We start from the raw sequence: 24,059 nt of genomic DNA, 5'->3' as shown, positions 1-24,059 counted from the left end.
GGACGAACCACTAGCAACACATTAGCTTGTCTGTGTCTTATGTAAGCACTGCAGGAAAACTACACTGATTGTTAAGGTAGCCGAACACTATACAATTTACAATTTTTCCCAAATAGGCATTCAATTAGACAAAAATGTTTAATTGGGCGGCATATCTTGTGTATTTTTTGTTTGCGATTGGCATCATGATCAAAATACAGAACCGCAGTGTAGGTTCTAGGTGATGTTGATTGTATGATGTTTATCGTAATGTCGATTGTAGTGCTGATCAAAAACTGTTATGTGGTGTATTTCGGCTTTAGTTACTGATGACACAGCTAGTAGACTGCCAGATTCCAGATAGATTTCATTCCCTCCACTCTGCGTAATTAAACTGGTCAAATACACTAAGGGCCCTTTTCCACTAGAAATTTGCATGCTGTGTGGTGCATTCCAGTCGCTAACAATCGCAAAACACAGAGTACACTAAAACTAATGGAAACGGCATTGACTGTTTCCATTAGTGCTATCTGATTGCGGCGCAATTGTGTCCCAAAAGCATTCATCGTCCTGGCACGTTTTGGCTCTTATATGGAGTATAAAAGCTCAATCAAGTGAAAATTGAGAGGAAACACAATTGCACTGCAGCTGCGATCGCACTGCCTGGTGGTAAGAGGCTATTCTGATAGACTGACCACTGATCTACTTCCATTTACACGCTATCAAGTGGTTCAGTCCTGTGCAAATTTTATATGTATCGGTGTTCTCCCCAGAATTTTTTTTCCAGCCTGGTGGAATTAAAAAGTAGCCGGGTGGAGTGCGACAGGGGAATGAAGCTCTGCTTACAGCATAGGAGGAGGTGGCAAGCTGATGACAGCCGGGTGCTCCACAAAATTAGCCGGGTGGAGCACCCAGCTAAAAGAGCCTGTGGAGAACAATGTGTATGCTGTTAATGCTCTGAGCATGCCCTAGAGATGTTTTATCAAAAAATAAAATATAAATAAAAATAAAATATATTGATCTTATACATACGAATGTTTGACTGTAATGACAACTTGTATTATGCAAATATTCTATTCTGCCAGTAGCCTCATTGTGACCAGTGGTGGGTGTTTGGTGGGAGTGTTTGTGAGTGTTGGTTGGACATTATATAGCGACATAATAGTGGTCAGCAATCATGTCAGGCAGTTAAGACACGCTGTCAGTGTACAGTGTGCGGCTCAGTAAAGGGGCACGGGTAATAATACTGGGCAAATGAAAAGGCATACATATGGTGGTTGTTACCTAATAAGGCCCGGTTCACACTTGCGGTGGCCCTCCGGAATCGCCGTGCCGGAGCCGCACCGCCTGCAGAACGGACGGAACGGACGCACGGCATAGCAATTAAAGCCTATGCGTCCGTTCACATGGGTCCGTTCTGCAGAACCGGAGCCGGACCGGATCCGGGCCGGATCCGGACTCCGGCCTCCGTTCCAACATGCGCTATTTTTTCATCCGGCCCCTCCGGCAGCCGTATCCGGGGCGGAGCCGGACTGCACCATCCGGCCAATACAAACCAATGGGAACCGGAGGCCGCACAACACACTGGCTGAGAAATCCGGATGTTCTACCCCACTTCCTATGCGGATTGTTGCGGCGATATTGGCTGGGGACACGTGGGCAAGCATTTTGGAGTGGAGCAGCACAGCTGGATCCGGATCCGGAGATGTTGGCAGCATGTCGCAGGTGGAGGTGAGTGCTAAACAGCAGAGGGCCTGATTCCACAGGTCCCCCTTCTGCTGACCTCCCAGACCCCAACATTTTTTTTTTTTTTTTACGTTACTTTGCCAAACGGATCCGGATCGCATCCTGATTACCACCTGATGCAACCTGACCGGATCCGGATCGGATCCGGATCAGAACCGTACGGTTCCGATCCGGATCCGGTCCGGATCCGGTCAGGTCATCCGGTCCGTTTGGCAAACAACCGCTAATGTGAACCGGGCCTAAGAGACAGAAAGGCACACGATGATACAGCAGATGTACAATAGAAAATTCAAATGAGGATAGTTATCAGAAGGTGTTTTGGGTGTAACAATTCATTGTTACCACCACAAGGATTTCCTTCTCAGCCTATTAAATGTGGCAATGTTATAATTCATCTTTCCAATTTCTTCTGCCTGTGGGTAGTGTATAATCCCCTACAGCCATGTAGCATTGTGTGGAAGTCTGTACAGCTGAAGGAAATACACAGGAAATGCCAAGATCCACTCTTATTCCCATTGTGAGCTTGTTAATTCAGAGTTTCTCTTCCTAGGAGGAAGTTAGTAATACTGTATTTGTCATGTCTCCAATATGTGAAGTCCAACACTTTAGAAGAAGTTTCTATTGTGCAAATGTTGAGATGTCCTGAAGCTCCAGCATCCGCTGTGACGCATTCTGTAACTGTTATTTGCTCACTTCATTCCAATTTGGTTTCTTACAAAACATATAACTAAATACAAACCTAAAATAGAATACCAGCCATGCATTCATTTGGTAAAAAAAATAGAACACAAGAAACCCTAGCCCATTTACCAAAACAACAAAAATTATTGGAAATTAATATAGCAAGCTGGCTACACAATAATTGGCAGCTACATTCATCAGTTCCATCAACCTTACCAATAAGCCTGGAAATGACGTTTTCAGTTTGTAGTCTTTTGCTTTACTGTGATATTGTAGATAACCATAAATTCTCTTCAGCTACAATTTTTATCCTGTTTATCAGAAAAATTAAAGTAAACCTGTGACATTTGAAAACACAAATCTTTACTTACCTCGGGAGAGGGAATCCTCATCCAGAGGATTTCCCTGTACTTCTCCATCAGGCAGTTCCAACACTGAGACCCTCGCAGCATGGCCACACTGTGTGGGTATCCTAAACAATTTACTACGTTCTATGTCGCCTACAGAGCTTCTTTAAGATGTATTTCCAGCCAAAACCCGTCTGTATTTGTTTTGGGTAGCAAAGGAAGCAGAAGTAGTACTGTTCATTACTGTACTTGCCTTGCTCAGGTTTGCGTATCTTACAGGGCTGTGGAGTCGGAGTCGAGGAGTTGGAGTCGGGCAATTTTGGGCACTGGAGTCGGAGTTGGAGTTGTTGATTTCATAAACTGAGGAATCAGAGTCGGGGGTCAGATGATTTTTGTACAAAATCCACATCCCTGTTAAGAAATAGACAGAGGAGTCGGAGCCATTTCAGATACCCGGAGTCTGAGTTGGAGTCGTGGTTTCATAAATCGAGGAGTTGGAGTCGGAAGATTTTTGTACCGACTCCACAGCCCTGGTATCTTACTTAATTTCCAGGAGGAAAATGCATTTTTATTCCTTGAAATTAAGTTGTGTGGACTATTGTAATATACTGCTTTGTAGACTACCAACTAACCAAATTGCACCGATCCAATCTGTACTGAATTTAGCTGCCCGTCTCATTAATCTCTCTTTTCATTCTTCCTCTGCTGCTCTGTCAGGGCTCGTTTCCACTAGTGCGGTGTGCGTCTCGCAGACGCACACCGCACTGAGCGGGTGGGCAGGATCGCAGGCGAATCCCATGAGCCGTGCCATCCACGGCTATGGGATTCGCAGCCTCCGCAGCGAATTCTGCGGGGTGTTCCGGGCGAATCGCTCCCACAAGCGATTCCGCCGCGGCCCTATGGCAGAGTTTCCCCGTGCGAATCATATGCGGGGAAACTCTGCAGAATCGGCGGCAAAATCGCCGTAGTGGAAACGGGCCCTCAAGCTCTATATTGGCTGCCAATTAGAGAGCAGATCAATTTTACTCTTAAGGGGCCCATACACTCAGCCGATTTTCTGGCCGACCGATCGATCCCGATTGATCGATCGATAGATCGATTGCAAATCGGTTGGCCAATCGACCGATCGACGGCCGATTTCGATCGATTTCGATGGATTTCCATCGAACTGGCAGGGTGGAAAATTTAGGTCGATCTGATGAGATTGCTTATCAGTTTGCATTGGCCTTAATGGAAATCTGATGGCAAAAAAATGCCATCAGATCGAATTTCAATAGATTTCAAACTGAAATCTATTGGAATTCTATCCTGGTAAAAAATGTTCTAAAAACGCATCAGATAGATCATCAGATGCATTTCTTATCTATCTGCTGCCAATCTGACGAGTGTATGGGCACCATTAATCCTAACCTACAAAGCTCTCTACAGTCTCCTCTGTACTTTTCCTCACTTGTTTTCTGACACCAACCCAACCACAATCTCGGATCGGCACATGACCTTTTGTCCTGCTTGATAATCCTCGCCTCGCATTCACGTATACAAGACTTCTCACATGATTCACCCTTCCTTTGGATGCCCTTTCACAACACATCTGTCACTCTAACCTTTGAAATCTTTAAAGGGAACCTGAAGCAAGTAACATTATTTAAAATGAACACATGACGTAGCTGCAAATGAATATTACATACTAACCTCACTGTCAGTTCCTCTCAGAAGCTCACCATTTTCTTTTTACAGTGATCCCTTCCAGTTCTGACAATATTTTGTCAGAACTGAAATATACCAGTTGCTGTCAGTTATATATCAGCAGCTGTCAGTTACAACTGAATGTGCAAGGTAATGTCCATGTTTCCCTATAGCTCAAGTGAGTGATATTACAATTTAACAGTACGCTGACCAGGAAGCTGTTAGAGGGTAATGGCCATTTTTAATATGGAGGGCGGAGAATTCCATTGATCACAGTGGACAAATGGAACACAGGAGAGGAGAAAGAGATTGAGGCGTAGACTACACAGGAGGTAAGTATGACCTGTGTATGGTTATTTTGACTCTTTATTTTCAGTTCAGGTTCTCTTTAAACACTCCCTTAAAACTCACTTTTTCAGACAAGCATACCTCAGGCCATCCCCAATCGACCTCTGGCCTAGTTATACTCCTTACTAGATAGCCTAAAACCACAGTGCCTGTATGAATACTGCATACTTCCCCACCTCTTGCCCCCCCCCCCCCCCCTTCCCATTTAGATAGTAAGATTTCAAGGACAGGTCTCTCTTGAACGTTTGTGTCTAGAAACGTTATTTATTTTGTATCTAGCAATCTGTTGTACATTTTATTCATCATGCTACATTTGTCACTGTAATTATCAACTCTGTATTTTCTACCAGTGTCCATATTTTATGTATACCATTGTGTGTAATATGTACCCCATGTTTGTCTTTCTTACTTTGTACAGCGCCACAGAATATGTTGAGGCTTTATAAATCAATAGTAATAAGTATTCATTTTAGGGAGAATCTCTCCTAAAGAGGAGCAGATAGCAAAAACCAAAAAGGAATTTTGTAATAGTGCTTGCATAGTCTAGTGGTTTTTATTTCTAATTGTACCCTTGTTGCAGAAAATTCTCACTTCTTGTTCAAGTGACTGTTTTTTGTTTTTTTTTTCCCCTCAACCATAAAGTTCTTTAATGGAGTTTTTTTTTTACGTTGCTATAACACAAAGCATTGATAGATATGTACCTCTCTCATATATTCAATAACATGACAGAGTCAAAAATGATAGGTTATTGCCACAGGGCACTAGATATGCATCAATTCTAGTAGTAAGGTTACCCAAAGAGAGAGGATTCCAAACCATTCCATAAACCTTTCAGATGCTGAGCTTAGTTTGCTAAACTGGCAAGTGAGCAGCCCATACAACATACTAACATCGGAGTGGCAAGTGAGATGCCCTCCAATGCAAAAACCTGCAAACTACAAAACCCCTCAAGGTAAATGGGTCTATAGAGAACACAACAACCAGTCAACAATTTAAAAACTAAGATTCTCGTCAAGCCTTACTTGCATTAAGTAGCTGCAAAGCCCACTTTTGGGCTAATATATAGTGCCACTTTGGAAAGGGTTCTAAACCTAATGCTGTGTTCTAAGATTGTTATTTTTTGACTGGTGTTATATTGACAGAAAAAAGTTGTATATTTGTAAAAGGAACATGAATTATATAAAAAGTCAGTTCCAGTCCATAGTCACTGTAATAAAATTACATAAAAGAATATGATTATCCATAAGTACTGTATATTCTCTTAAAATAATAAAATCTTTTACAGAAACCAGTTCCCTCAATTCTCCACTAGATGGAGATAGAGGCTGAAATTTAATGGCTATTCTTAGTTGAGGTGTATTTTACAGATTGCATTAGTCTATCTTTTGTAGCATTGAAATTCCATAGCATGGTAGTGTCAAGTGTTTAACCCACTGGTCCCTCCCTGGCCTGTCACACCACTCGTTCAGAGCAACCCTTAACCAATTTAATGGATTGCCACCTAATGCAGCCTGTAGACCTACAAAACTTCTGCATACACACAGTAGGCCTTCTCACACACAGCATGATTGGGTTTTCTGTGGCATCACCTATGGTTTGATAACTGCTGTAGCTGTGCTTTCTATGTGCTCTAGAGGAACCAGACCCTGCCACATAGGTAAAGCAGAATGAGAAGTGACACCAGGGTCTACACTAGTCAACACTAGTGGAGGAGGACAAGTATGCCCAGGCTCTTGAATACAGGCTAAGTAGAAGTGGGAGGAGAGCCTGAAACACTGGTAGTTCAGAAGGTGAAAAGAGACTAATATCTGGAACACAGAAAGTGAGGGGAGTGAGGGCCTGGAACACATGGAGTAAGTGGGGCCAGGACCTGGAACACAGGCAGACCAGGGCAGACTACTGAGGATAGCAATGAGCCAACATGGAGACAAAGAATAAGTGGAAGTATGATGTGCAATACCTGGAGTGGCAGGTGGGGACTGAAGGGGGCTTTAGTTCTAAACTCAGTGACACAACTGTTAAGCAAGTGTTTACTGTCTTAGGCCTTGTTCACATTGCAAACCGCAGAGCGCACAGGAAAAACATTTTGCCATTTTTGGTGCCTTTGTAGATTCCCTTTCTTGGACAGAAATGCAGCTGCACAGAACGCCTTACATGCAGTGTATTTCTTTTTTATATAATCTTTATTTTTCCAATTAAAAAAAATTATTTTCCATACAAAATTACAAAAACACAATATTCCATAGTCACCCATTGGATTACACTAAATATATAATTCTGCCACAGATAATAAAACAGAAGAAAGAAGAGAAGGGGAAAAAAAAAAAAAAATCAGCTTATTTCATCATCTCACTTTTTATACCTGGGGGGCCAGGTTCACCCCGGTACATCTATTTCTCCCCTCTCAACTATAATCTAAGCATAATATCATCCTTTCTACATAGATCTGATTCCTTTGTTTGGATTTCTATCCAGTGTAAATCTACTACCACGAGGGCTCCCTCTCTTCTCCTCAGTTTACTAGGAGAGAGCTCCGGGGGTCTAATCTCCATTACCACTCAACCGTCCAATCAGTCATCACCATCATTCATCCCAACTCAAACATAAAGAAAGAGAAAGGAAGAAAAGAGAGAAGAAAGAAGGAAGGAAAAAATATTAAAAAAAAAAAAAAAAAAAAGGGCCACCTCCCCAATCCTCTCCTCTCCATACATGCAGTGTATTTCCATTCTGGCAAGAGTCACATCACACTAGTGGGATCAGCAACATAAACTTTCTGTGAGAAAATTCACATCATTCTTTTCCGAATTATGTGCTGAAAATCTGATAGGATTGTGTGCAGTGGGAACAGGGTATTCCGGTGCATACACACATCTCATTTTGATTGGCCAATTTTACCACTACAGTGTTCTCCCCAGGCTCTTTTAGCCGGGTGCTTCACCCGGCTAGTTTTGATGACCACCCGGCTGTCAACGGCTCTCCTCTTCCTATGCTATAAGCAGAGTTGCTCACAGAAGCACCGCCCCTGCATTCTCATCTCGCCCCACCCAGCTACTTTTTCATGCCACCCGGCTACTATTTCATGCCACCCGGCTGGAAGAAATTTCTGGGGAGAACACTGCACTTCCATGTAGTGTATATATAGGTATAGGTAAGCCATCATACTATATGGAAGTGGTAAAATAAGTGGCCGTACAGACATTCAATTTTTGATATATATGAAAGCTTGCCTACACGATCTGTATATAGTATACAAAACCATCATCCTATATGGAAGTAATAGAATTGGCCACACCATTTGGCTGTGCCTCCAGGATATCAGCAGTGTGCAACGTACAATTGTAAGGAGAAAGGAAAACTTCTGGAGTACAGGGGAAGTGACCTGAGTTGTCATGTTGGTTGGTGCTGCTCACTGGTTCTGTACAAGTCTGCTGCATGATTAGGAGAGTACACACAATGGGCTCGATTCACTAAAGTGTCATAACTGCTATCACAGCAGTTATCACACGAGCTGCTGTGCGCAAAGGTCAGCATGCGAACAGCGTTACTTTGCGTGATAAGTGAAGGTTTGCTTGCGCGCGATTACGTGTGCTTTTCACGTGAAAAGCACACTTGATCGCGTGCAAACCTTCGCTTATCACGCGAAGTAATGCTGTTCGCATGCTGACCTTTGCGCGCGGCAGGTTGCGTGATAACTGCTGTGATAGCAGTTATCACACTTTAGTGAATCGAGCCCATTGTGTGTACAATAGGATCAGGCCAGCCAGCCGTAGAATGATCTTACCTCAAAAGACTAGTGATTTCTCCATACGGGTTTACCAGCTAACAGACTTGTGTCCCGCTCTGCTGGGGACCAGGTGTGTGGCATTCAGTGTCATTTTTTCTTCCTCCTCTCCCTGCTTTCAGCAGCAGTTCATAACAACTCCACTCAACCTAACAAGGTCACCTGCACTCGGCTTAGTGTCCGAGGCGGGCACTGTGGAGTTTGCTTCTCTCCTCTAAGTGAGGGAAGGTAATAAGCCGGCTTACTCTTTCCATCTCCAAGCGGTGCTTGCACTCTGCCGGTGCTCCAACTCTGGAGGAGTGCACGAGGTTAGGCGGAAGTCAAAGTGTAAGGCAGTGAGCAGATAACATGGCGGATCGTATGTATTCTAGATTTGTTGTTTATTGGGTTAAATTGGCAACATGTTTGGAAGGGAAAAAGCCACCCCTTCTTCTTCAGGGCTTTGGAATATAATTCTCTTTATTCCTAATTTTTCCAAACTATGGGGAAATAATAAACTCCTAATACAGGCAAATTAAAAAGGTGGAAAAGACTCAAGTGCCTCTTCTTGGGGATTAAAGTTGAAGAGAAATCGAGAGCCCAATATGGTGTAGTATGTCAAAATTGATTGGATAAATGAAACAATGAGATGGTAATACTCACAAACACGGGTTACCACCTAGGTAACCACTCATTAGGCAGGTGAGGAGATTAGACCTGTCCTCACTCAGGATTAAGAAGTCGCTCTCTGTAGATAGGAAGAAAGGGGGTAGATCACCCCTCCACCTGGGGTGGACTTAAATATATTGGTAGGTGAACAGAGGCGCTGTGAGGTGCTCTGCTTGCTATAACTGAATTGCTGTTGTTTATCCCCTGCTTATTGCCTGAAGAAGTGGGCTGTGCCAACGAAACGTGTTGCATCTTTGGGGTATTTTCAATAAATGTGTATATCTATAAATTTACAGTCCTTGGTGTCTGCTTTAACGGAGGCGAGTCCACCACTTTCTCCCAGCAATTTTTTAAAAAATTTTATGTACTTTTATCCTTCTGGCACCTCTGTTCACCTACCAATATCTTCTTGGGGATTAACCTTCTGATACCTATACGATATACAAGCAACCTCTGCTGCTAACCAGCCCTGCTGTTCGGCTTCATGGGTATGGAGAAATGAGCCCATTCAAGCCTATGTGAACAAAATGCTGTCTTGTGGCAGGAAATTTGGATATTACAATTGCTGTAGCTGCTGCCCGTGTTTACACCTTGGAAATGATTTCATTCCTGTCCTAATCAAGGTACTGCTATGAAGAGCAAGGAAGGGGAAGTATTGGGAGCACTGAGAGCCGTAAACAGACCAAATGAATGGTTACTGGTAGAGTTGGGCGAACTGTTAGTTGAACTGCAGCCGAACTGTTCGGCTGCCCAACCTGTCATATCGCTGTGGCTCTTACTACTTCCGGGTCGCAATGACCCGGAGTAGTACGTCTGCGCTGGCCCGGCGGAGCGCGTCCTAGATCGCGCTCCCGTTGCCGGGCACTCTCTGCGCATGTGTGTGACGTCACTCATGACAACGGGCAACGGGAGCGCGATCTAGGACGTACTACTCCGGGTCATTGCGACCCGGAAGTAGTGAGAGCCACAGCGACATGACAGGTTGGGCAGCCGAACAGTTCGGCTGCAGTTCAACTAACAGTTCGCCCAACTCTACTTACTGGTTTAGAGTTTTTAGGCTTTCTTTTACTATGTATATTCATGAATACGATTCTTCTAATGTTTTAGTGAAAGTGGAGATTGAAAGTCAAAGAATATATTTATAATTTATATAGCACCAACAACTCTGCAGTGCTTTATAGAGTCTTTTTAAATTAACTGTCCCTAGGGGTGACAATCTAATCCCTACCATAGTCTAGGGCCAATTTAGGAGGAAGCCAATTTACTTATCTGTATATTATTGGGATGTGGGAAGACAACCGGAGTGCCCGGAGCAAACCCTCACAGACACAGGGAGAACAGCCAAACTCCATGCAATTCGCACCCTGGCTTGTATTTGACCCTGGGATCCAGAACTAGGGATGTTCAGCGAGATGCAAATAATTTTGAGTTGATGCAGGATTATGTTAATTTATGCAGCTTGAAAATGGACCAGTTAAATTTTACCTCAGCAGGATTTTTAGTGGTTCATGTTCAAGTTGCATAAATTTGCATACAATGTTTGTATCGAACACTGCAATTCCAACGCAGGAGACTTGGGTGCAGCATTGAGTAACTTCAGCGCCGTCAGAAGACGGAACTGAAGTTACTTATAAAACACTATAATTCGGCCTCCAGCAATTGCTGGAAGCCGAATTATTTCATTCCCCACTATCCATGGCGGCCTGGAGGGGGAATAGTATTTAAAATCAATGGAAATTTGTGCAGGAGCAGGATAAGCCCATACATACAGGCTGTATCCTGCGCCCAAGTCTCCTGCACCGTTTGTATGCATCAACTTGAAATTATTTGCATCTCATTGACCATCCTAAGGCCACATACAGACATCAGACCATAGTCTTTGGAAAATGAAAGATCACAGACCAATCTTACCACCCTTCCTGTAGTATAAGAGCCATACTCTACACAGTCTTTTCTATGGAGCTGAACTCCACATCAGGAAAAAATCTTTGCAATATGCTGCACACACAGATGCTGTACAGACACAAAAGATCAGTATCTGCAAAAGATCTGTTCCTGCCAAAAATCCATTCCTGCAAATTTAAATGATAGTCTATGAGATCTGCAGATCATCATACACACATGATTTAACTGACATTCATCTGCAGATCAGATTTACCAGGATGGATTTTCAGATCTGCAGATCTGCAGATGAATGTCAGTTAAATCATGTGTGTATGATGATCTGCAGATCTCATAGACTATCATTGCAATTTGCAGGAATGGATTTTTGGCAGGAACAGATCTTTTGCAGATACTGATCTTTTGTGTGTGTGCAGCATCTTGCCAAGATTTTTTCCTGATGTGGAGTTCAGCTCCATAGAAAAGACTGTGTAGAGTATGGCTCTTATACTACAGGAAGGGTGGTAAGATTGGTCTGTGATCTTTCATTTTCCAAAGACTATGGTCTGATGTCTGTATGTGGCCTAACGCAGCACTGCTTAGAGTGCAATAATTCCTGATTTTACATTTTCTTCCGCACCACAGCACATTTCTAAGGAAACTTCAGTCGAATTATCAGTCTGAAGTCTTTTTGCAATAGAAGACATTACTGTCATGCACATCAGTATTCAGCCAGTCTTCAGTTGGCTCAATTGGAAAAACATAATTCTGTAAATAGGACCAGTGAAAACATTTGAAAATCAGTCTCTTTGAAAACTGTGACTTGATTGGTAGTCAAGGAATGAAAAGAGACAGGGCTTGTGAAAAGACAAGGGGAATAGATATCCTGAGAGACAGAGATAGTACAGTGATCATTGCATCTTTATAAGTAGAAGAGCAGCAGATTTCTGTTTCAATGTGAAGATATCACTCAAATATGACCGAATCACAGTTGATGGGGTTAGTGTCGTTTGTCCAGTTTAATCAAACATTTATATAATTCGCTAGCTTGCTATGCCAGTAGCACTATGTCTGCTTTGTGGATTTCTTTGATACCTGCCTGTTCAGTGTATAAAAACATAGCATTACGGGCAGGGCTGTGGCGTCGGTACAAAAATCCACCAACTCCTCAGGTTAGGATTCCTCCGATTCCGACTCCTCTAATTTGCATATTGTTAATTGAAAGTATGTAACATGAAATGCATCTCTTAACTGCCAACGTTTAGGAATTTTAAAAGACAACTGAAGTGAGAGGGATATGGAGGCTGCCATATTTATTTCCTTTTAAACAATACCAGTTACCTGGCTAACCGGCTGATATTCTGCCTCTTATACTTTTAGTCGTAGACTAAAACTAGTCCTTGGTAAGAGTACTTGTAGAAGGTACAGACAGGAACAAAGAACATCTATCAGACCCTAGGCAATGTAACTGTGGGTACATGTAAGAGTAATGTGCAGGTACTCTGCAGGGGAATAAGGAGATTCTTCCTCTATTACACATTCTTCATGCACAATCTGAACATCTATCAGGCCCTAGGCAGTGTAACTGTGGGTACATGTAAGAGTGATGTGCAGGTACTGTGCAGGCGATTGAGGCAATTCTTCCTCTATTAGGCCCCATTCACACTTAAAAGCGCCAAACTTGCGGGAGTGATTTTTCCATGATTAACGCCGAAAAATCACTGGACACTGCATCGATTTTTCCGCGATAGCGATTAGCGCTTCTATAGCACTAAACACAGTTGCCAGGCAATCACCTGAAAATGGTGCATGCTACACATTTGCGTTTGGCGATTTGCGATTAAAGCAAATTGCCCAACTGAGAACGGGCCCATAGGGTATTATGTGCTTGAGCGGTTTTGACGAAAATTGCCGGCAAATTAATCTAGTGTGAATGGGCTCTTACACATGTACAATCTGAACCAGGTTTATGGGCGCAGTGCGATCCGAAAATCTGCAGCATGCTGCAATAGGAAATGTAGTTGAAGATGGCAACAAAGGGTTGTGGCTAATGCTAGGTACACACGATGAGATTTTCTGGCAGATTTACTATCAGATCGGACATGTTGAAAATAATCGATCTGACAGTAAATCTGCTAGAAAATCTTAGTGTGTACCTAGTATTAGACTGACATGGGTGGATCATTGAAAGTGCAAATAATATTATTTTTTTCATCTGCTCAGTTCAGATTGCCTAATTTAATTAAGGTGACAACAACACAATGGAGGGGACCCGGATGACGCTGAGGGACCTCAATAACTACGGAGGGCTGGGTGAAGCCCCCAGGTAAGTAAAAATCACCTTTTTTGAATGATTCAGGTGTGCTTTAAAGGCCTGTTTCCACTATATGCGGATTCTGCATGCAGAAAAACTGACTCTGCCTATGGACCCTGCTTCCACTAATGTGTGCATTGGCGGATGAGCTTTTTGTCCCTAGGCCTTCTCAAAGGACTAGAGGACATGAGCTGCGCATGGAGGAAAAACGTTTTAGCCATTTATTTAGGAAAGGGTTCTTTACAGTAAGAGTGATTAAGATGTGGAATGCATTGCCACAGGAAGTCGTTATGGCAAACTCTATACCTGCATTTAAAGGGGGCTTAGATGCTTTCCTTGCGTTGAAAGACATCCATGGCTACAATTACTAGGTTATGCCTAATGATGTTGATCCAGGGATTTTATCTGATTGCCATCTGGAGTCAGGAAGGAATTTTTCCCTTTTGGGGCTAATTGGACCATGCCTTGTGGGGGTTTTTTTCGCCTTCCTCTGGATCAACAGGGGTATGTGGGGGACGGGCTGGAGTTGTACTTTGTACTGGTTGAACTCGATGGACGTATGTCTTTTTTCAACCAAAGTAACTATGTAACTATGTAACTATGGGTAAGGGCTTGTTTCCATAACATGCGGTGTGCTGCGGCTACATAGCCGCATCACACCGCTGGTGTCCTGAACCCAAGGCATGGCAATGGAACAGTTTCCATGGCATGCAGGTTATGCGGAGCGTTGCAGAGCGGTCACACATCCGTGTCCCATCTCCTCTATTTACTTCCACATCGGAAGATGCGGAAGTGACGCGAAGGCAAGCGAAAGTGATGCAATGCAGCGAGGTAGCTGCATTCCCATAACTGTTATAGTGGAAAGGGACTCTAATAATTCATGATGCAAAAATCTGCAACATGCCATCCATAATTTTTCTGCATCAGAAAAATTATTTTTAGTGGAAACAGACCCATAGGCATTCATTGGAGTCTGTTTTCTGCATCCAGAATCCGTGTGTAGTGGAAACAGGCCCTAAATGGCCACATCCAGAAATCTGGATCCTTGAAAACCGATGCAGAACTGATGCAGAACTAGTGGTATTAGGGCCCTAACAGTTTTCATAGATTAGGACAGCAACATATTTGTTTTGATTGTTTTTTAATTAGTGGCGGTGTCTGCTTTGGAGAAAATGTAACTCGCATCTTGTCCCTGGGAACTCCATGGAGCTTTGTGGCTGTAAATAAAAACCCTGTCATAGTACATATGACTGAATTTCTTCCAGCTGTCTTCTGTTCTATTAGCTTTTTAGTTCACAGCTTCCTGGAAGTTCTTCTTTTTTCCTGTACTTCTTTTTACTGAGCATGCGTGATTTGGAACTTGCGCATGCACGTTTTGGAACTTGCGCATGCCCAGTTCAAATGCGGTTGTGCATAGGAGCTTCCTGGAAATAATATATTAGAAAGGACAGGAACGGGGAATGGTGGGGCAGTGAAGTAATCGAGCTGCAGGAGCAAGTTATTTTACCTCTTGTGCTTAATTCAAAATGTTTTACTTTGCTTCAGGTGTACTTAACTACTTCGCATCCAGACCTTGTTACCCACTTATGGACCAGAGCAGCAGTTTTTACAGTTTAGCTATGTCCATATTTAATCAGCAATAACTTTATCCCTACATATGACACCTAAATGAAATATATATTGTTTTTTTCTAGACAAACTAGACTTTCATTGTATCAAATTTTTTCCTTGAACAATTTTGTTTTCTATGCATTTTAATGGGAAAAAGGAAAAAATTGAAAAAGCACATTATTTCTCAGTTTTACCTATTCCAGTTTAAAAATAAAAAGGGCTACTGTAGATAAAAAACACACATTTTGTTTGGCTTTTTCTACTGTTTATCACAAAACTTAGATTATGTACCTGTTACAATTTGTTAAAAATATTTGATTTTGAAATAATGCTCCAAGGTACATTTTTCACTATGATTTGAGAAAATAAAAGTATTTTTAATAGTAAAAAAAATTCAATTTTATTGGTTCAAGAAACATGTACTCCCTTTCACCAATTAGTGCTGCATCAGATAGTGCCAGAGCAAGCCCAATCGTGCACAGGTGGGCTTCTGCTACAAGACTTATATCTACGTTCTCGTGGCTTAGATGAAGTCACAGAGGACTACGTATTGTTTAGGAGAAAAGGTGAAGCAAGGTGTGTGCAACAATGAATTGTTTGACAACGCTAATTTATAAAAATGTCAATGTTAATGGCTCCAGGACGTTTTTATAAGTCAGACCGTGCTGCTGCCGCTGTGCGCGCCCCCACATTCCCATGCACGTGAAAATAGTGGAAAAAAATACACCTTTATTTCCAAATGCTATATTGTCACCATACTTTGTACTAGGGACATAATTAAAATCTTGTGATAACCAGAACAAATAGGCAGATAAAATGTGTGGATTTTATGTACAGTAGCAGTGTTTATATTAAAACTATAGGGGATGAAATTGGAGAAAGTGTATTTTTTTCATTTTTTCCTTGTTTTTCCCTTTAAAATGCATAGAAAATAAAGTAATTACTGAAAGCAAATATCAACCCCAAAAATCCTAATTGGTGGTGAAAAAAAACAAGATATAGATCATTTCATTGTGATTGGTAGTGATAAAGCTATTGACAAATGAAAGGGATGAGCACTGAACAGTGAAAATCGCTTTTGTCCGTTAGGGTAAAAACGCCTTTGGGGTGAAGTGGTTAGGAGGAACTGTCACGAAAATCTTAAAATTTAAAACACGTACAAATAAGAAGTACCGTATTTGGCGCCATATAAGACACACTTTTTCTCCCCCAAAAATGGGGAGAAAAAGCCCCTGCGTTTTATACGGCAAGGGCAGGAAATCCTCAACTTGCAAACGCCCGCCGATCCGAACCGCCGACCCGCCGCCATGTTGGGGATTCCCTGCCTGTGTGGCCCGCAGCGTTAGACTACCCCGTGCCTCAGCTTTTGTCCTCTAATCACCTCTTGCCCCCCGTGTGCGACTCCCCCGGTCCCCCCTGCGTGTCTCCGATATGCCTATTGTATGTATTTCCCCCCTCAGTGTCTGCAGCATCAGCGGCTTACCAGATCCATGCCGCCGCGAGAACTGCAGACACCCGGCATCTCCATACGCTTCCTCTATTGTGCGCTTGTACTGATGACGTCATTAGTACAAGCGCACAATAGAGGAAGCGTATGGAGATGCCGGGTGTCTGCAGTTTTCGCGGCGGCATGGATCTGGTAAGCCGCTGATGCTGCAGACACTGAGGGGGGAAATACATACAATAGGCATATCAGAGACACGCAGGGGGGACCGGGGGAGTCGCACACGGGTGGGCAGGAGGTGATTAGAAGGCAAAAGCTGAGGCACGTAAGGAGGGGGCACAGAATGACATGAGGGAGACGGGGCACAGGAGGACACATGGGGAGAAGGGGCAAACTGAAAGACACATGGGGCACACTGAAAGACACATGGGGCACACTGAAAGACACATGGGGCACACTGAAAGACACATGGGGCACACAGCAGGACAGATGTAGGACAGATGGGGCACACAGGAGTACCATTTGGGGGATAACATGTACAAGACGCTCCTGGACCATGGACGCACCAGGTTTAGTATATATATATATATATATATATATATATATATATATATATATATATATATATATATATATATATATATATATTTTCCCTGGTTTTTGCCCTCTAAACCTGGGTGCATCTTATATTCCGGAGCGTCTTATATGGCGCGAAATACAGTACATTTTCCCAGAGTAAAATGAGCCATAAATGACTTTTCTCCTATGTTGCTGTCACTTACAATAAGAAGTAGAAATCTCTCATTACCGACAGATGATCTCATCGGGGGGTTCTCGGGGTTTTCTTTATTTTTAAAAGCACTTAGTGAATGGCAGTTGCTACGTCTAACTTCCAAAATGGTGTACAGCGAGCAGGGAAGGCTGGCCAGCATCTTTGTATACATCTTTTTCAGGGAATGTCTTTATAAAGAATAAAGGCCATGCTGAGAATCCACAATGGAGAGATGGAATAGCCCAAAACCTGTCGGTAATGTCAGATTTCTACTACCTACTGTAAGTGACAGGAACATAGGAGAAAAGTAATGAATGGCTCATTTTACTCTGGGAGAAATGTACTTCTTATTTGTATGTGTTTTCGATTTTAAGATTTTCGCGACAGTTCCTCTTTACTAAACTGAACTTTGTCTCAGCAACAAGAAGATAAGTAACTGGTCTGGTAGACTACAGAGACCTGTGCTTAGGGTTAATGTACAATTTTTCTCGTCCAATCACAAACCACTCATACAGACACCTTGATGCATCTACTTGTACTTTATTATTGCTTTGCTAGGCCTCAAAACAGCAGCACTCTGTCTTCTAACTCAGCTCTGCCATTCAGATATATTCCTCAGTGCAATGTTTTTAGCCTTTCTGTCAAATAGGAAGTGGCCTATTTTGGAGCAGGAGGGGTTGGGTAGCATGCTTCAGCTGTGATTTTGGAGTCAATATCTGCGTACTGAGACTCAAAGGCCTGCAAAATGATAAATAGCACAAGCATGTGTAGACAAATCTTGATGCATGGCATTAATTTGAATCACTTTGTAGGTTTAAACATTGTCCGCTTACTTCAAAGTGAACACAATATGTCTCTAAAAATAAAAAGTGGATGGTCAAAAGGCAGGACTACACACATTTAAAATGAGTAGTTATGCATGATGTTTCGTTTAAAAGGTGACCTATTTTCCATTTCCTTTAAAAATGTTTTTCCGTAGCACTCATCTGCATTTGTTTGTATCCATGTATTTGCTTTAGAAACCATGAAAGTCATTTATAGGTGTCTTTTACGGACCAACAATGTGCATTGTTACAACGATGAAGCCAATTTGCACTAATATAAATTGCACAGTCACTGGGCCGTGCTGCACTTTGCATGACAATAACGAGCATGTGAAATGATTTTTCCAGCAGATGGAAAGTTCTGGCCTGTCCTCTCTCAGAATGAAGGAAGCTGAATCAGAGCAAGATTGTGTCTGTCAGTCAGCTGCTCCCAAGTGATTTGCTGTCAGAAATCCATTTCCAGTACAGGAACATCCTCTGTAAAGTCGGCCTTTAAGACCTATCGCGTTGCTATAGTGACGGTGATGACTGCCTTTTTCCCTTCCCCTTTCACGCTGTTTTTTCTCCCCTGTATAATGAAGTATTAAACATCAAATAGTAAATTTGGGTCAGGGGAAACCTTGCGAGTGCAGTAGTGCAAGGTTCTCTAAGGAAGAGCTGTGTCTGCTGCTTTTATATCGTCTGTGGCTGGCAGCAGTATTTGCATCTTATTTTCTCCACTTCATCTTGGGCATTGCTTGAGGCGGTCTTCAGAAGAGCAGAGGGAATTGATCTAGCTTCTTTTGAATGCTTTAACATCGTTTAATTCTGAATATAGATTTAGTAATTTCATGGTGCCTGAGATATTTCTCCCCTCTCCCTCCTCCCTCCATGGTGCCGAGCTCAGTCAGTACGTGAGACATGCTCGCCGTGCGTAGAGTAGGCATCTTGTGAGAAGGGATGCAGATGGAGACTGTCACAGAGAGTGAGGGCAAGGCATGCTGCAAATGGAGCCAGGGATGCTAGAGATGTACACTGGAAGAGGCTGGGGATGGGCTGCACTACTAGTGTAGTCCTTTTCAAAGGCATCTGTACAGTACTGGAGAGAAACTGTGCTTATATCTGCAAACAGCAAGGAGGAAATAATGCTATCGAGTATACAGCACAGAGCTTGTCTAGGGAAGATTCGGGCTTCACACATTCATCACTGGTAAATATTAAACCTTCCTGCTTCCTACCTATTTTATACACTCCTATGTCTGTGTGTGTTCACCTGCTTTTAAAACCTATAGCATGCTCCCTTTTTGCTGTTAGTTCTTATGTACCGGTTTTGAAACTGAGCTGACTGTGATGCTTTTCTGCAGACTGTCATATAAGGTGGCAGATAAGGCAGGTGGGGATAGGGCTTTATAATGTACTTGGCACTTTAACATTACCCATACAAGGATTTATTTAGGATTGTGTCCCTAGTGTGAATTGACATAAGAAGGTTGTGTATTTCATAAAAGTAGGTTGGATATTGCTCTATAAAAGCATGGTAATTACAGGAATAGCTGGAGTATATTTTACACCCTGTATGTATGAAAGAGCTTTTTCCATGTGGCTGGTCATGAGTGAGAGTCCTGTCCTAATGCAGAGCTATCATTTAATGCTGGACATTTTCGCATCAATTCACTAAGCTTAACTCCTGTCTTTAATAACTCTTCTGAGCTTTTTTACAGTTATCACCATGGTGATGTAATTATGATAACTGTAAAACAGCTCAGAAGAGTTATTAAAGACAGGAGTTAAGCTTAGTGAATTGAGGCCTTTGTGTGAATGAAATAGTATTCATGCTGTAGTACTGGGTTAGCTGTTCACTTTCATTACAAGGAGCAGCAGTGAGTATATAGCTAGGTGTGTCACAATCAGTTCACCACATGAACATTTTTTCCTTACATGAGAACTGGTTAAAGGGACAGTATATTCAGAATTTCTATTTTCGATACAGGTAGATGCCAGTGGGTTGAATCAGACACCAGTTTTCTACCCCTTTGAGGCTTTAATATATTTAGACTTAATTCTGTCCACCTGCCATTACCAATCCCAAGGGGTTTCTCTGTCCCTGTTGTATTTGTAATTTATTAGCGTTCTTAACTATGGGTTATCACAGCATTATTATTATTATTCTATAGAGCCTTATCAATTTCAACTACAAAGGCTTTACAAGTGGGTTCACCATTTGATAATGAAAGATCATGGCTGATTCAGCACAGCATCCACCCTAAATAACGTATTCGGTGCAAGGTGCACACTTCAAACTGCAACCCTCCATCTCAGGAGGAACTTGAGCTGGCATTAGTATTCTGAGCGATGTAATTGCCTGCTGATATTTGTATTTTTTTCCCCTCATAATAGCATTTATTGATTAATGGTATGTATCAAAACTATAAACAAGAAAAAGAATGTCACAAATGTTATTATTACCTAAGGACAATATACTGTATAAACAAGATGTCACATAGTTCTGTAACCCCCCATGGAGTTAAAAAGGGTAGTCCCAAGCATATAAAGTGGTATTACATGTATGTATGCAGTGATGTGGTGGGTGCTGGATGTGTGGCACAGCCGGCTGTGAGTCAGCTTAGGAGGGATACCGCAGATCTGCTCTTTTAATGGGTCATGGGGGATTTTGTACAAGCTTTTTTGGAATAAAGTAAATATGTTTCTGTAGACTTTGGAGTATTGGAATTTGTACTTTGGATTAGATGTTCTCCACTGGCTCCCCATCAAGGGTTTACATAGTGAATACAGTTTTGGTGCAGGATATTGTTGGAATAGAATCATAAAAGAGTAGCCACATCATAAAAACTAATATGGGCAAACAGTTGTATGATAAAACATTACTGAGGTTAATATACTTTGCTTCACTTCGGAAGCTTATAAGTTTGGTGGGGAGCTTATCAATAATATACAAGAATATGGCCACTCAAACAGCTTATGTACAATAATTCATAGACACTCTATCAGAAGAAGGCTTTTGGCCTGAAACGTGCCCATCCATCTCTGTTATGCCTTGAAGTCACCAGCAATAAAGCTATGATATATTAGACATAAGCTAGTTGAGTGGCCCTATATTTTTGGATACAGGGGTTGGCGGTACTTCCCATTTTGGCACTGTCCCAATAATTAAAAGGTTAATGTATTGCTGATACTCCCAAATCCCACAGAGTCTTAAGTGAACTAGGGCTGGGAAGCTTACCACAGCCAGAAAGCTAGCCAAATTGTTTTTTGTTTTTTTTTTCAATAAAGACTGTAGTTGCTAATACCTAAACAGCAGTGACAAATTATTTTCTGTTGATTCAGTGACCGTTAGCAACGTTTCTCACTACTTGTGGTGATCAGTGAATTACAAATTATTCTGAGTTGATGAAGAACTATGGAAATTCATGCTGCTTGAAAATGGACCAATCAAATTGTCATGGCCCACCTTTACTGACGAATACCTGCTGCAATTTTCTATAGAGGTGCTTCATCTAGCCCAGTGTTTCTCAAACCTGTCCTAATGACTCCCCAATGGTGCATGTTTTGCAGGCAACCTCACCTATGCACAGTTGGGGTAATTAGTGTCTCAGCTAAGTGGATTCCATGTAGCTGAGACACTAATTACCCCACCTGTACAGAGGTGAGGTTTGCTTGCAAAACATCCACCGTTGGGGAGTCACAGGGACAGGTTTGAAAAACACTATCCTAGCCAGCAAACTTCTCACCAAACATTGGATACTTGCCTGGGTTCCATCATGTACTGTAAGGCAGTATATGAGGATAGGGACGCAATGTCTAGATTTGATGAGACATGGTCTACTTGGATGAACTCCACTCAAACCAAACTATACTACATTTATTATGTTGTTTACTCCCTATTGATCATATTAATGAGCGGGCGACTGATTCCCCTCATAATACTTCTATACTGCCTCATGTTCAATGGCTGCTTTTTTGTTGTTATGATTTTTCTACTGTTCTTTCTACAAATGAGAGCTAGCCAAGTGTTTTTCTGCTCTTGTGCGCCTATATACAGTATGATAGCGAAGTAACAATCAGCAGATGAACAGTTAAGCACAGACGGATTTTATTTTTGCATGATCAATTCCTTCTCAATAAACTTGGCTGTTTATAAAAAAAATAGTCCTGGGCATTTTTCAAGCTGCATACATTTGCATAAACAATTGACATAACTTTGCAGCAATCTATAAGTATTTGTAATCTCACTGAGCATCTCTACAGTACGTAATACAACGCTAACTACATTAATTTGATAATATAAAATGAAACTGTACAATGGCGCATCTGATTTTTAGAGATATTACATTGTAACAAAAGCAAGTCTACTTACTATAGTGACAATAGAGAGGAGGGCAACAAGTTGTGGTACTTATCCGTGAGCCGGGTGCATCCGGCAGGTGGCGCTGTTGTTGCTAATTTCAATCATACAAGCTTCACGTAACAAAACTGTGATTGTAACCGCCGCAAAAACGAGCAGAATTCCCTGCCGCGACGAACGACTCTGAGGGGACACGCATGTCCCCAAACACCCCCCCCCCCCCCCCCCCAGTGTTCTATAGGAGAGAGGCCAAGGGGGGAGGATAGCGAGACACAAAGCCGGCGGCTTGATCTGTTACATTGCCGCCGGCTTATTTGTCATTTAGTTTAACTTTTTTAATAGACATATTGTTACGTCAACTAGTAATACAATTAGCACCACCTGCGGTGGTTACACAGTTTTGTTACGTGAAGCAAGTATGATTGAAATTAGCAACAACAACGCCACCTGCCGGATGCGCCCGTCTAACGGATAAGTACCCAAGTTGTTATTGTATGTGATGCCGCACAGTAATTCTGGTTTGAGTTTTATACAGCAAGGTTATTTTAGCATCTGCAAACACCTATTCTTGTTCTATGTATGGAGAGTGTGGTTGTATAATACACTGGAAGATTCCAATGCAAGTGGACCAACCTATATTATGTGGATGTGTGTGAGCAGAAAAGAAAAGCAAGGCACTGCTCCTTAAAAGCCTGGTATTCCAGTCAGGTATACACTGTGGTACAAGACAGTGGGGTTGTCAGGTGCCTGACAGCTGGTTCTGTGGCTAAAACCTGCTTCATCAGAGGCAAAACATGTACTACTGTGTACATTTGAGTGTGGCTACTAAGAGATGACTTGGTGATGGGTGCTGCACTGACTGATCAGACACTGTTCATGACATACCATCGCAAGGAATTGTGGGAGAAGCATCATGAAAGTCTGCTCGTTGGGATTGGGTAACATGACTTCTGATATTGAGGACCCCCCAGCTGAGTTCATAGGGAGTTTTGGAAGTTGGAGTATTTTCCTCAAATTGGGTAACCTTAAAGCAGATCCGAGATGAAAAACTAACTATAACAAGTAACTTGTCTATATATCTCATCTAAAGTTTACACAGCAAATCTAGCTGCAAACAGCTTCAACAGCTAATGAGTATTTATTCCTGTGATACAATGAGAGCGGCCAGGTTCTGTTTTTCACATTACACACAGGTAAGTTGACCTGTATCGCCAGCCCTCAGCCTGTGAAAAAACTCTCCTTCTCCCTCCTCCCCTCTGCCTCTGAAATCTCTGACTAGTAACCTCCTCCTCCTCCTGCCCAGACTGAGTTCCCATAACCCCCTGCTACTAAGGTTCAAAGTGCCAAGGCTATCTGGAGAAGCTGTGGGTGGGGCTTGTTTAGTTTATAGGGAATTAGAGTTGTAAAACAAAACAAAAAAAAAGTATTTGGCTTGAATACCCTATAAACTATATGAAAGGAACACAATTATGCAATGAGTAAAAGTTTATCTTGGATCCACTTTAACCACTTTACTAAGTATACTCATGCCAACTTTTCTGTTAGTACTAACCTAGAATAAGTCAATCTATTCAAAATTGCTATATTTCAACATCAGTTAGATAAGTATCCAAGGCTTCATTGCAGCAGGATAAATACGGCATACTATAGTGGTT

The 24,059-nt window shown here is 42.2% G+C and overlaps 1 protein-coding gene across 9 annotated transcripts in view; it reads left to right on the top strand.

Moving 5' to 3' along the window:
• DOCK9 (dedicator of cytokinesis 9) overlaps window positions 1-24,059 on the top strand; it is a 414,823-nt gene that overhangs the window by 71,915 nt on the left and 318,849 nt on the right. For 3 of the 9 annotated variants that reach the window (XM_068267966.1, XM_068267963.1, XM_068267961.1), the window contains exon 1: window positions 18,664-19,251. The exons of 4 other annotated variants lie outside the window; for them this stretch is intronic. In XM_068267966.1, the coding sequence (XP_068124067.1) occupies window positions 19,093-19,251 (159 nt within the window). In that variant the 5' untranslated portion in view covers window positions 18,664-19,092. Of the gene's footprint in view, window positions 1-18,662; window positions 19,252-24,059 lie in introns of those variants that run through there. 2 more of the 9 variants (XM_068267968.1, XM_068267971.1) reach the window with 1 other exon arrangement.

Source organism: Hyperolius riggenbachi, chromosome 2 (genome assembly GCF_040937935.1).
Source record: "Hyperolius riggenbachi isolate aHypRig1 chromosome 2, aHypRig1.pri, whole genome shotgun sequence".
Taxonomy (NCBI): domain Eukaryota; kingdom Metazoa; phylum Chordata; class Amphibia; order Anura; family Hyperoliidae; genus Hyperolius; species Hyperolius riggenbachi.
The sequence above is the reverse complement of the archived record's forward strand: the minus strand, read 5'-3'. Positions and strand labels throughout refer to the sequence as shown.